General features: G+C 37.8%; 1 protein-coding gene and 1 non-coding gene across 2 annotated transcripts in view; both read right to left on the bottom strand.

Moving 5' to 3' along the window:
- Nucleotides 1-12,605, bottom strand: part of SCAI (suppressor of cancer cell invasion) — a 67,045-nt gene extending 54,440 nt beyond the window's left edge. The window contains exons 1-4 of the mRNA XM_036749818.1: nucleotides 12,595-12,605; nucleotides 8,567-8,662; nucleotides 6,923-7,009; nucleotides 327-425 (exon numbers count right to left, since the gene is read on the bottom strand). Coding sequence (XP_036605713.1) covers nucleotides 327-425; nucleotides 6,923-7,009; nucleotides 8,567-8,662; nucleotides 12,595-12,605 — 293 coding nt within the window. The remainder of the gene's footprint in view (nucleotides 1-326; nucleotides 426-6,922; nucleotides 7,010-8,566; nucleotides 8,663-12,594) is intronic.
- LOC118845139 lies at nucleotides 9,493-9,595 on the bottom strand. The gene has a single exon (XR_005010020.1). It is a non-coding gene; the product is annotated as a U6 spliceosomal RNA (small nuclear RNA).
- Nucleotides 12,606-12,831: the final 226 nt, after the last annotated feature.

Below are 12,831 nucleotides of genomic sequence, written 5' to 3' on the forward strand. Positions count from 1 at the left end.
TCAAAAATTTTGAAAAGAAATATTCCTATTAATGAGTCAAACTAAGGTTATAAAGTACACAATTAAACATTTAATTGTCAAGTTAGCTTCAAATCTTTCCTTTCTTATGACAGAATTCAAATTTAAAGTTACTCAGATGAACACAAAAGTATCACAAAAATTTGAGCTTTTCTACCTAATTTTGATATATAATTCAATTCAATCAATATTAAGCAACTACTCTGTGTGATGCACTCACTTAGATGCAGAAACTAAATAAAGTGTAGTTCATGAGTGTTAGATACCATATTTATAAACTGATAGGTATTGTGTTACTTCCACCATACCTGTCCTCTTTACTGACTTGAGAGTAATAAGATCTCTGTCTGATTGCAGAGTAGAAGGAAAAGGCCTCATTCAGATAGCTGGTCTCAGATGTACGCAGGCTGTAGGAGAAATATATCATCTTAAATCTCTATACCTGGGTGTATCTCAAACTCTCCAAATATATAGGCACTTGGTTCTTCTACTGTCTACTAAAATACTGGAGCTTCTTTTCTATAATATAAGCTCCTCAACAGCAGAAAGTACACGTTCTTGATCAGACTTCAGCTAGAAACCAGCACTGCACCAAAATCAAGTGGGCTGCCTTGGAAAGTAACTAGTTATTTGTCATCTTCAAACAAGCTGGATGACCACTTGTTGGAGAAGCTGTAAAGGGGATTCATGCTTCAGATAAGGGCTAAACTAGAATGACCTCTAGTGCTGTGAGCATGAGTCAGATTCTTCAAGGTAAAAAAAAAAAAGTGGGAAACTGTCAAACAAGCAAAGCTCGTCTTTCTGATCCTTTACCTTCACATTTTTTGCCATGTGTGTCTCCTGCTTGTGCCACCCAGTACAAGTAGTAAGGGACTATTCTCATCGGACTTAACTTGTCCTGTTGTAGTGCTTTAACCAGGCCAGCCCTCTCTAGATTTTTTCAGTCATCATTTCTTATGGCATAAAAGGCCAATACATTAATACAACATTGTTTTTTAACCATTCCTCAAATGATAGGCATCTATATACTTTGCAATTTTGTTACTATAAAAATTACGAATATTTTAGTGTATATGGAGCTTTTTGTTCTGTTTGACTTAGGGTATCCTTAGACACCTAAGTGTATACTCGCCTAAGTGATATCTCTGCGTCATTTTAAAAACTGACATTTTAGTCACTTTCTAAGTATAATTCCAAATTGATTTCCAGAACAGATGGACCAATTCATATATATTCCCCCAAAGAGGATCAATGAATCTCTTTCCATGGTCCTTCCAATACAGACTGCTTCCCTCTTTCCTCTTCTTTACCAATTTGCTAGGTATAAGGTGAAACCTCAAGGTTGTTTTGATCTGCATCTCTCATTTTTTAAATTAAGTTTTATTTTCTTCAATTAGCAAAAACCTCTGCCTCTCATGCCGCTCCCCAATTGAGACAGAAAAGCAAAAACCAGTTACATGTTTAGTCAAAAGCAAAACAAATTCCTGCATTGTCCATGTCTTTAAAAAATAATCTTGAACTGTACTCTGAGTCTTTCACTTTTCTATCAAGAGATGGTAGCATGTTTCATGAGTCCTCTAGAATCATGTTTGGTCATTACACTGATCAGAGCTCCTAAGTCTTTCAAAGTAGTTTGCCTTTACAATACTGTTGTCACTGCATAAATTGTTCACCTGGTTCTGTTTACTTCATTCTACACCAGTCTTTTCAGTTTTCTCTGAAACCATCCCTTTCATCATTTCTTACAACACAATAGTATTCTATCACATTTATATACTATATCTTGCTTGGTCATTCCTCAATTAATGGTCATCCTCTCAGTTTCTAATTCTTTGTCACCACATGGAGAGCCACAATAAATATTTTTGAACTTCTTAGAGTTTGTTTTGCTTAGGACTGTCCCCTCCTTTAATATGCTCTCCTTATTTTCCTCTCTCCTGTCTTCCTTTTCCCTCCTTATTCCCTTTCGGGTGAAATGTTTTTCTGTGTGTGTGTGTGTGTAATCCTTTCTCCTTTGGCCAGTTTAGATGAGAGTAATGTTCAGTTGTTACACTCCCCCCACATCCCTTCCCTCATTTTTTTGTGTAGACTTCTATTTATATGCTCTGATTATGTGAGATTATTTTCTCCATCCTTCCTTGCTCCCCTAGTATGTTCTTCTTCCCCTCTCTTTCCATTCTTTGTTCATTCATTAAGACATAATAGAACTGTACTCGAGCTCTCAGTCTAATTAATCTCCCTCTATGATCCCTGATGATAGGGTTCTGGGGGTGGGGTGGGGAAACAGGACACAATTATCATCAACCCATATCAGAATGTAAGCAGTTTGTCCTTTTCAGTTCCTTATGACTTACGTTCATGTTTACCTTTTTATGTTTCTTTTGATTCCTGTGTTTGCACTTCAAAGTATCTATGCATCTCCTTTTCAACAGGAGTATTTGGAAGTCCTTTGTTCCATTAAAGATTAATTGCCCTCCTGTCAGCATTATAATTAGTTTTGCTAGCTAAGTTATTCTTAGCTATAAGCCCATATCCTTTGCCTTCTCAAATACTGTATTACAAGTTTTTCATTCCTTTAGAATGGTGGTTATTGAATCATGTGTGATCCTGACTGGGACTTCTCAGTATCTGAATTCTTCCTTTGTAGATCTGTTCTTAGTATTTGTTCTTAGACCTAGAAGTTCTAGATTTTAGCAATTTCATTACTGGGGTTTTCACATGGGGGGTTTCTTCCATGAGGTAACTGATGGATTTTTTTTTTAATGTCTACCTTGGTCTTTGGTTCTAAGAAATCTGGGAAGTTTTCTCTTAAGATTCTTGAAATATGACGTCAAGTATCTTTTTTTTGTTCAGAGCTTTTATGCAATTCAGTAACTCTTAAATAATCTATTCTTAATTTCTTTTTCAGACCAGTTGTTTTTGCTATGAGAGACCTTACATTTTCTTCTACTTTTTCAGTCTTTTGACTTTGTTTTAATATTTCCTGTTGTCTTGTGGATTCATTGGCTCCTATATAGTTCATTTTAATTTTCAAGGAATTTGTTGTTTGGGTATGATTTTGTACCTCTTGTGACAAGCTGTCAATTCCCTTTCTACTTCTTCCTCCTATAGATCTCATTTCTTTTTCAATTTTTTCCCTCTAGTACACTCATTTTATTGATTAAAAAAAACTTTTAAAAACTCTTGCTTCAACTCCTTCCAGTTGAACTTCTTGAAGATGTGTTTTTCCTTGAGGCCTTGCTTGTAGATGTAATGGAATCATTCTCTTTTTCTGGGTTTGTACCTTGAACCTTCCTGTCACCATGACTGGCTTTTATGGTGACCTTCTTTTTTTTCCTCTTTCTTCCAGCCTTCTTCCTGACTTTGGATTTTATGTTAGGGCTGGGCTCTGTGTATTTCTAGAGGGAATGGCTGGGCTGTTCTTGATGTAGTTTTCTTGGGGTATTGAGTGTTTTGTTATTCCATGATCTTAGAAACAACTTAGACTAGGTACCTATAAACTTTTAGTGCTCTCAGAGTGATCTGATCCAGGTCAAAGTCTAATTTTTGCCCTGCTGGTCTGAGATCTACAAGTTCTTGACTTATGTTTGAGTCTGAGCCTGTAGGATCACCTTATTTGAAGTTTTAGTAGAAGGCTCTTGGACTCAGCCAACAATAGACAACTGGAAAGCTCTGTTGGTTCAGAGTAACAAAATTATAGGCTCCCCTTTATATCTGAGATTCCTGTCCTGGTTATTCTGTTGCAGGCTTCAGATCAGGCTGGAAGGTAGAACTGAGACCTTCACTTCACTCCTATCCTCCAACCCCAGCTGTGGCTTGCTTCTGACCTTGCTTCTTGCTCTGTACATAGCCTAGGGCATGTAAATTCTTCCCATATTGGGATGCCACCCCTAGGCACAGGTCCCCTCCTCATCTACCCTGGATTTGTTACCTAGAAAAGGATGATGAGCAACAGAGCTGCACACTGGCATCTTTTCTAGCACACTGAACAAGCTTAGTCTCTTCTCTGTGAGACCTGCAATCTCTTCTTGCCCTGGTGCACAGACTCTCCCTGTGACTGTTCATCCCTACATCCCATTGCCAATAGCCACAGTTCTCTCTGTCTATCTTCCTATGACTACTTGAACTGGAAAAATGACTCACTGTAAATTTTTTTCTTGGATTTCCCAAGCAGGATTAGGTTTTGTACACTTTAAGATTTGTTTGGAGGAACTGTGGAAGAGAGCTGACTTTAATTCTTCTTGCTGTTCTTCCACCATCTTGCCCTCCACCCCCCCGCCAAAAAAATTTCTCTTAATATTAGTGATGTGGAACAATCTTGTGTGCAGTTGCTAATTATCTGCAATTCTTTTGAGAACCATTTGTTCCTACCCTTTGACCACTTCTCTCTTAGAAAATAGCTTTTGGGCTTATTAATTTGTGTTGTTGCCTATATATCTTAGATATATCAGACCCTTCTAAGAGATAGTTGATTAAAAAAATATATTTTTCCAGCCAAATGTTCTCCTTCTTTCATTAATTTTGTCCTTGTGAAAGTTTTTCATTTTCATGTACCTGAAGTTATTTATTTTATTCTTTGGCATCTCCTTTTTTCCTTGTTTAAGAGTTCCCCCATAGTTTTCCACTATTGCCTAGTGAAAAATACTTAATCTGGCTCTCTTATAATTTTTTTTAAATCATAAGAACTTTAACATTCATTATTTTTGTTAGTTATCTTGTATCCGACAAATTCACTCAAAGTTACTGAATTCTCACTTAGTTTCTTTGCTGTTTCTCTGGGGTTTTCTAAGTAACTCATCATGGCATCAATAAATAGGACTAGTTTTGTCTCCTCTTTCCCTATGTTCATGTCTTAATTTCTTTATCTTATCCTATTGCTATCACTAGCATAATTCCATCAACTGACAACAGGGAAGGGGTACATCCTAGGACAGGTTTTTCTCTAATAGGTCCCTAGATAGTTGTTATGTTCTAAAACAGTTCCCAATCTACAACTTACTAATCAAAAATTCATCTGTCCTTTTTATCGTTTTCCTCCATGACCTTATTTTCATCTAGTTTTAAACCTAATCAAAGTTAATGTGCTCAGTGAGATTAAATACTGATCTCTCTTCATCAGACCAACCCCAGACTACTTGATTCAGTCTTTAGCTACATTTTAGGAAGGTGACACTAGAGTTTATCTAGAGGATGGTAACCATGCCACTCAGATAAGAGAAGACTGGGGTGAGGACTGTTGTCTTCAAGCATTTAAAGGGCTATTGTGGAAAAGTTGTATTAGAACAGATTATATTTGTTTTGATTGGGTTTGAGAGGGGAGAACTGAGAACACGGGGTAGAAGTCAAAAAGAAAATTTTAGCTTGATAAAAGAAAAGGCATCCTAAGAATCTGTCCACAAAAGGAATGGACTATTTCAGGTATTAGTGAGTTCTCCATTACTGAAAGTCTTTAGGCAAAAGTTGGAGGACTTCTTCAGAATATTGTAGAAAAGATTCCTGTTCAGAGACAGGTTGGACTAGATAACATATATTTCAAAGATTTTATGGTTCTGTGGGAATTCCGCCAATGAATTTTAGGAGCTGCCTAGTCTCTTGGGCTCTGAGTTTTAATGACTCCCAAATGAGTAGTTTTGTATATTAACAATGACATTTCTGAGACAAGAGATGTATCCAAAAAGTGATTCTAATTGTGAAGGCTGCAAGAAGCATGTTTGTGGAGAACATATTTGAGGGGGGAAGAGAAAGTCTGGTGCCTCTCAAAATACTTCTGATGGCATCCAAGAGAGGGCTGGTATTAGCCACATATCATGGACTTGTACATTATAGGAATTAGAGGGAATTCCAGTGATAAAGAAATCACTATGCTCAGAAAAACTCTAACTTGCCAACATCCTTCCTAAAATACATTGCCATCAATCAGCCACAATATGCTAAATATGATCTAAGGCCGAGCACAAGGAAGCTATCACCATTCCCATTCTAGACAAATCTTGTCTCTTATTAATGAGCCCAAAATGCTGATGCCATCCTAGGCTGCAATGTTACAGTATTGCCTCCTATTTGAGCATGTAGTTCACTAAATCCTCATATCTAGCCATAGCTACCTTATCTTGTATGTGTAAAGTTCATTTTTTAACTTAATAAACAAGTACCGTTGATGAAGGGCAGGGTCCCAAAAAAGTGGTCTCTCCCCTTTCCCCAGATGATATTGTTTTTAGAATACAGTCAATTATAAAATGATTATCACCACACTCATCTTTTTTTTGTTGGTTTTTTTGAGGCAGTTGGGGTTAAATGATTTGCCCAGGGTCATACAGCTATTAAGTATCCAAGACCAGATTTGAACTCAGGCCCTCCTGATTCCAAGCCTAGTGCTCTGTCCAGTGCACTACCTAGCTGCCCCACACACATCATCCTTTAATAAATACCTCATTACTCTGTAAGTTTGCTGTTTTGTGTATATATATGTATATATACATATACATACACATATGTATATATATGTATATATGCACACATATATAATATATATACACGTATATATGTAATATATAGAGACATATAGATATGTATGTATGTGTTTATACACACACACACCATTACAGCAAATGAAAACTCATTTGTCTGAAATTACAAGCACACTCCTAAATACTAAATATAGGTCTGCAAATACAATCCATGAAGTCTCCCAGAGAAACTGGTGATTCCTTGACATATAGTTTAGTGTCAGTCACTTCACACCATACCCATCTGTTCTTTGTTTTCTAAGCTCTTATAATGTTCTGTCTTATCAGTTGCTCTTTTCCTACACTAGGAATTGAGGTTAATCCACACTTCAACTCCTACATGTTTTAATTCACTCCTCTCAGTTTAACACGAGTCTATACATAAGTTGTTTACTTACTAATAATGATAGTAAAGCTGTCCAATCTTGGAAGCAATTTCCCCTATCTGCCACCGCTTCAAGCCATACCGATTATCCAAGACTTGACTGTTTAAAAAAAAAGTGGGGGGGGGGGGGGAGAGTAGACATGAGGATTAAAGAACAGTGAAGAAAACACAAGTTTATAAGTACAATACAGTTGTACTAATCAAAATTTTTAAAGTGATCCCAAAGCAGCTATTTGACCACTTCAAAAAGCATTCATTGTCTAGTCTTATGGACTCCAGAAGAGACAAGCGATATACAGGACAAGTGAGGAAACACCCCAAAGTTACAGTATGTTGGACAAACTAATGAAAAGTGAGATCATGTTTGGCATTTTATATTACAAAATTCTAAGTTCAAGATTGCCACTAACTATGTTACCTTGACAAAAGTTATTTTTAAAATTAGTAGGGTTGGATTACCTTCCAGCTTAAAAATTCTATGAATTTGTCATCCTATCAACGACAAGGAAACCTATCTTAAAATTTAAAAATATGATCTATTCATCATAGGAGTTCCTTCTGCACTATTACAAATGTTAAGAAACATTTTTGTAAAGGTCAGATAAATGTGCTACATTTTCAAATATTAATTTTTACATTTCTTTCTTCCTATTCTAACTTATAAAAATCAAGCAATAAACCATCACTATCATTTGGCCAGTAAAAAAAAAACAACCCACAAATGAGGCAGGATAATGAAATATGGTGTCTCTGGCCACCAGAATAATTAGGGTCACAATCACAGTGAAAGCAGAATTACCCTGGCCATCTAGCCATTCACCTTCTTACCATCCGCTATCACCAACCTGTTCCTCCCCACCTAGACTAGCGTCCTTTACCCACACTTAGATTCAACACTTGGACCTCCATATTCAGGTCTTCCTAAATTTATGCACCAGTCCAGGAAGAAGTTAATCCACTCACTTTCGGAGCTCCCATTCAAGGGCCCAACCCAATGACTACTGACTAAGGGTGTACAATCTAGTAAGCTATATCTATGGCTACCGCTAGAAATGAGACCATACTCCAGTATCGCATTCCACTCAACTATCTCATCATCTGCCTGATCCTTCCCCAATGCACACACCCCCCATTCCATTTTCATCTCTTCAGGAAAAGCGAAAGCAAAAAAACCCCTCACTTACCTAGTCATTTCTTCCCTATGTATATTGTCTTCCCCTATTAGAAGATAAGGTACTTGATAGCAAGGAGTCTATTTTTAAAATATTTTATTCCCAGAGCTTTCCACAGTATGTGGTATAAAGCAAGCATTTCATTCACTCATTAATTCAGTCATTAGTCCTCTAAAACATATTCACTATGTTATCATAGTGTGGAGGTCACCCAGGTGACCTCTTGAAAACTGCAATAGTAGATCTAGCAGATCTTAGCTGAAAATACTTCCAATACTACTTCCCCACACCCAACAGATTAGACCATCTTAACTTACTAAAGAGGGTTCAGCCCCTGATCAATAGGTGATGATTTTTATGGCCATAGCAATTTATGAAAACTAAGTTACCATCACAAGACAAAGCAGTAGTAGTCTCTACAAATCCTTTGTGGTTTGCAGTAATGATCTCTGGGTAGAAAAATCTAACAGGATTCATTTTCTTACCGATGTTGTTGTTGGAACTTCCAGAGTTTGGTGTAGACATCAAAAGTTCGCCCAAAATAGGACTGCCACTGCTTTTGCCCATACTGTGGCAAATCTCTGTAACAGCAAGGATATATTTATTTGTAAATCGCACCAAGTTATATATTTTTAAAAATCACATAAAATTTTAATACAGACAGTTCAGAAACACTTTTGATGAGGCTTTATTAAAAAAATATGACATGTCATGATAGAAATAGGGATCCTATAAGGTCACCCACTAATTGACTATAATTTGATCACCATGTATATTTTTCTCTACATAGGAATGTGTTTATTCTGAAGATATGAAATTTCTAGTTTTAAGTGTATATTGTACATAGAGAAAACCAACATGATATGATGGGAAAAGAACTGAAGCATCTACTATGAACAAGGTAATGTATTCAGTCAAGAAATCTATGTTCTAATCTAAAGTGACACTATTTGTGTAACCATAGGCTAATCATTTAATGAAAATAATAGTTAATATTTATATAGCACTTTAAGGTTTGCAAAACACTTTACAAATATTTTCTCATTTGTCCCAACAGCAACCAAAGTGCAATTTGCACTATTTTACAGATCTTAAGAGAGATTACGTGACCCTGCCAGGTCACCTGACAGCCACCAGATATATAAAATAAGATTTGAACTTAAGTCTTCCTGACTCCCAAGTCCAGCATCTCATCTACGATACCACCTTGCTGCATCCAAGCAGCTTCTCTGAGCCTTAGTTTCCTCATTTGGATAACATGGAAACATGTATGCTACTTATGCCTCAAAGGGTTACTATAAAAGCAACTTCCTGTGAACAATTTTTAAAAACCCTATAGACTGTGAGCTATTATCATTGTATAAATACAGATGAAATTCATTCATTCATTCAACAAGTTTTGTGTATTTTTTAAATTTTGGAACACTTCAGAAATTTGCATGCTTCCTTGGGCAGAGGCCATGCTAATTTTCTCTGTATCATTCTAATTTAGTATACGTGCTGCTAAAGTGAACATTTGACAACTACTTTTCAAGTATCTACTATGTCCAAAGTCTTGGGTTGGGTGCATGAGATAAAAGACCCTATTCTCAAGGAGTTTACAACCAAAGCATAAAGAATCAAACAAAGAATGAGAACTTGCTTATTTCAAACTGTTATTCAACCAATACTTCAAGAAATTTTTTTTCAATATCTCTTCTTCATCTCCGTTTAAGGAAAATCTCTAATAATCTCATAAACAAGGGCAAACCACTAAAGAAACTGAATGATGAATCCTCTGCTGACTTTTATACCCAGTCAGTCAATAAACATTTTTAAGCATCTACTATGAATGAGGTAATGTATTAAGCGCTTAGGATACAAAGAAAGGCAAAATTCCGGCTCTCAGAAAACTTAAAATCTAATGGGGGAAGACAACATACAAATAACTAGGTACAAACAAGCTACTGACAGGACACACTGGAGATAATCGACAGAGGAAAAGGCATTAGAATTAAAGAAGACTAGCAAAAGCTTCCTGTGGAAGGTGAAATTTTAACCGGGACCCGAAAGAAGCCAGGGAAGCTAAGAGGTGAGAAGGGAAAAAGTCCAGGCATGGTGGCGCAGAGGAAGTAGATAGCCACTGAAAATGACAAGAGTCAGGAGGAGAGTCTTGCTCACAGAACAACAAGGACGCCAGTGTCACTGGATCACAGAGTATGTGGAAGATGTAAGGAATGAGAAGATGGGAAAGGTGTAGGGATAGGTAAGTTATGAAGGCTTTGAACAACATACAGGATTTCACATTTGATCCTGGAAGTGGTAAGGAGACTCTAGAGTTTATCAAAGAGGGGAGTGCATGGTCAGACCTGTACCTTAGGAAGATCACTTTGACAACCGAGTAGAGGAAGGACTGAAGTAGGGAAAGACTCATGGTAGGCAGACAATCAGCAGGCTATTGTCTGTTGTGTAACAAGGTGATGAAGGCCTGTACCAGAATAGTGACAGTGTGGCAGTGGCGGAAAAGAAGGGAGACTATGCAGAGATGCTGCAAAGTAAAATCAACAGGCTTAGCAAAAGATCGGATATGAAGGAGGGAAAAAGAGTAAAGAGTCAAGAATGACACCCAGTCTGTGAACAAGGGTAAGTGGAAAGGTGGCGGTGCTCTCAATAATAGGTGTAGGGAAGTTGGGAAGAGGGGAGAGTTTGGAGAGAAATAAAATGAGTTCAATTTTGGACATATTAAGTTTTAAGATACCTAAGGGACATGCAGTTCAAGATATACTATATGTAGTTGGAGATGCAAGTCTGAAGTCAGCAGAGAGATTAGAGTTGGGTAAGTAGATTTAAAAACCACCAGCATAGAAATGATAATCCAATCCATAGGAGCTGATGAGACCACCAAATGACACAGTATAGGGGGAGAAGTGAAGAAGGCCCAGGATAAAGCCTTGCCGGAAACCTACCATTAGTGGAAATAACCTGGATGAAGGTCCAGTAAAGAAGACTGAAGAGGGGTCAGGTAGGTAGGAAGAGGATCAGGAGAGAGTAGTGTCAAGAAAACCTAGAAAGAAGAGAGTACCAAGGAGAAGAGGGTGATTGCTCTATTCGGCCTCATGGCTCAGGTTAAAGCAAATATCTGGGTTCATAATTTCTAGGAAATTGGTACTCAGGAAAATGATACCAACACAAGCTTTATTGTTAAGTGACGCAGCAAGCAGGCAAACAAAGCATATACACACTATGGCAATATAAATAGATAGAGGTTTGTCCCCATATGCAATTAACTCACCCTACCTGGAGAGTGAAGTGTTGGGGAGAGAACACGCTCAAAGTTGGGTTTCAGGTAGCAAGAATATATACCCTAAGAACATACTTGGCTGAGAACAGATAATTGGTGCCAGATGTAGGAGGGAGCATCCCTATTCAGACCCAGATAGGGTGGTTGGTTGGTTGTTGTCCTTCATTCTCAAAAAGGACAAAAGTGATACCACTATGCTGGGGCCAAGGTAGAATGTGTCCAAATATGGCTGAGCAGACCAATATGAGCTCGAAAGGCCCTACTACAGGTTGGGCACAAATAATCCACAGACACGTTTAGAGTGGAGATGCGTCTAAATTTACAGATCTCATGTTTCTTTTGAGCTACTGCAATTCTGCTTTGTTCATAAAGCACAGTGTCTTCTTTGATGCAGGCATGCCAGGCTGGGCAGTCCACTGTCAGTATCACCCATATCTCATAATCAGTTCCAAAGTTCTTCAGAGAAACCTTGAGAGCGTCACTTCTTCTGACCTCCGTGTGAGTGCTTGTCTTGTGTGAGCTCTCCATAAAATAGTTTTTTTAGGCAAATGTACATTTGGCATTTGAACAACATGCCCAGCCCACTGGAGTTGTGCTCTGCAATAAAATTTGAATACTTGGCAGTTCAGCTTGAGAAAGGGTTTCATTGTCCAGTACCTTATCTTGCCAAGTGATCTTCAGACTCTTCCTCAGATAATTCAAATGGAAGCAATTCAGTTTCTTGGCATGACGCTGATTGAACGTCCAGGTTTCACAGGCATACAGCAATGAGACCAACATAACAGTTCTGTAGACCTTAAGTTTAGGAGACAGTCTAATACCTCTTCTTTCTCACACTTTCCTTCAGAGCCTCCCAAAAACTGAGCTAGCTCTGGCAATGCATGTGTCAACCTCATCATCGATATGTACATTCAAGGAAAGTACACTGCCAAGGTAAGTGAACTTATCCACAGCATTCAAAATTTCTCCATTTGCTATAACAAGTGGTTCCATGTATGGATGGTGTGGTGCTAGCTGGTGGAGAACCTCTGTTGTTTGGGTATTTATTGTTAGGCCAAAATTAGTATAAGCAGCAGAGAACTGATCCGTGCTTTGTTGCATCTCAGCCTCAGAGGCTGCATTGAATGCACAATCATCTGTAAACAAAAAGTCATGCACCAACTCTTCCTCTAATTTAGTCTTGGCTTGTAGCCTTTTCAAGTTAAACAATTTACCATCAGTGCAGTAGCTGACCTTGATGCCATTTTCGTCCTCACTGAAGGCATCTGACAAAAGTCTTAGAGTCCCTTAGTGACACTAAGCTTGACTGAAGCTTGAGTAGGGGGAGTGCCTTTATCTAGACTACAAACTGGTAGGAGGATCTACTGTTAACCAAGGCAGCAGAAAGAGAATGACTCAAGAACCCTGCAGCAGGTTGATAGTTCATTCAATAAAAAATATGCTGACATACAGTTAATGGTAGAAAATTAT

The sequence above is a fragment of the Trichosurus vulpecula genome, chromosome 3 (genome assembly GCF_011100635.1).
Source record: "Trichosurus vulpecula isolate mTriVul1 chromosome 3, mTriVul1.pri, whole genome shotgun sequence".
Lineage (NCBI taxonomy): Eukaryota > Metazoa > Chordata > Mammalia > Diprotodontia > Phalangeridae > Trichosurus > Trichosurus vulpecula.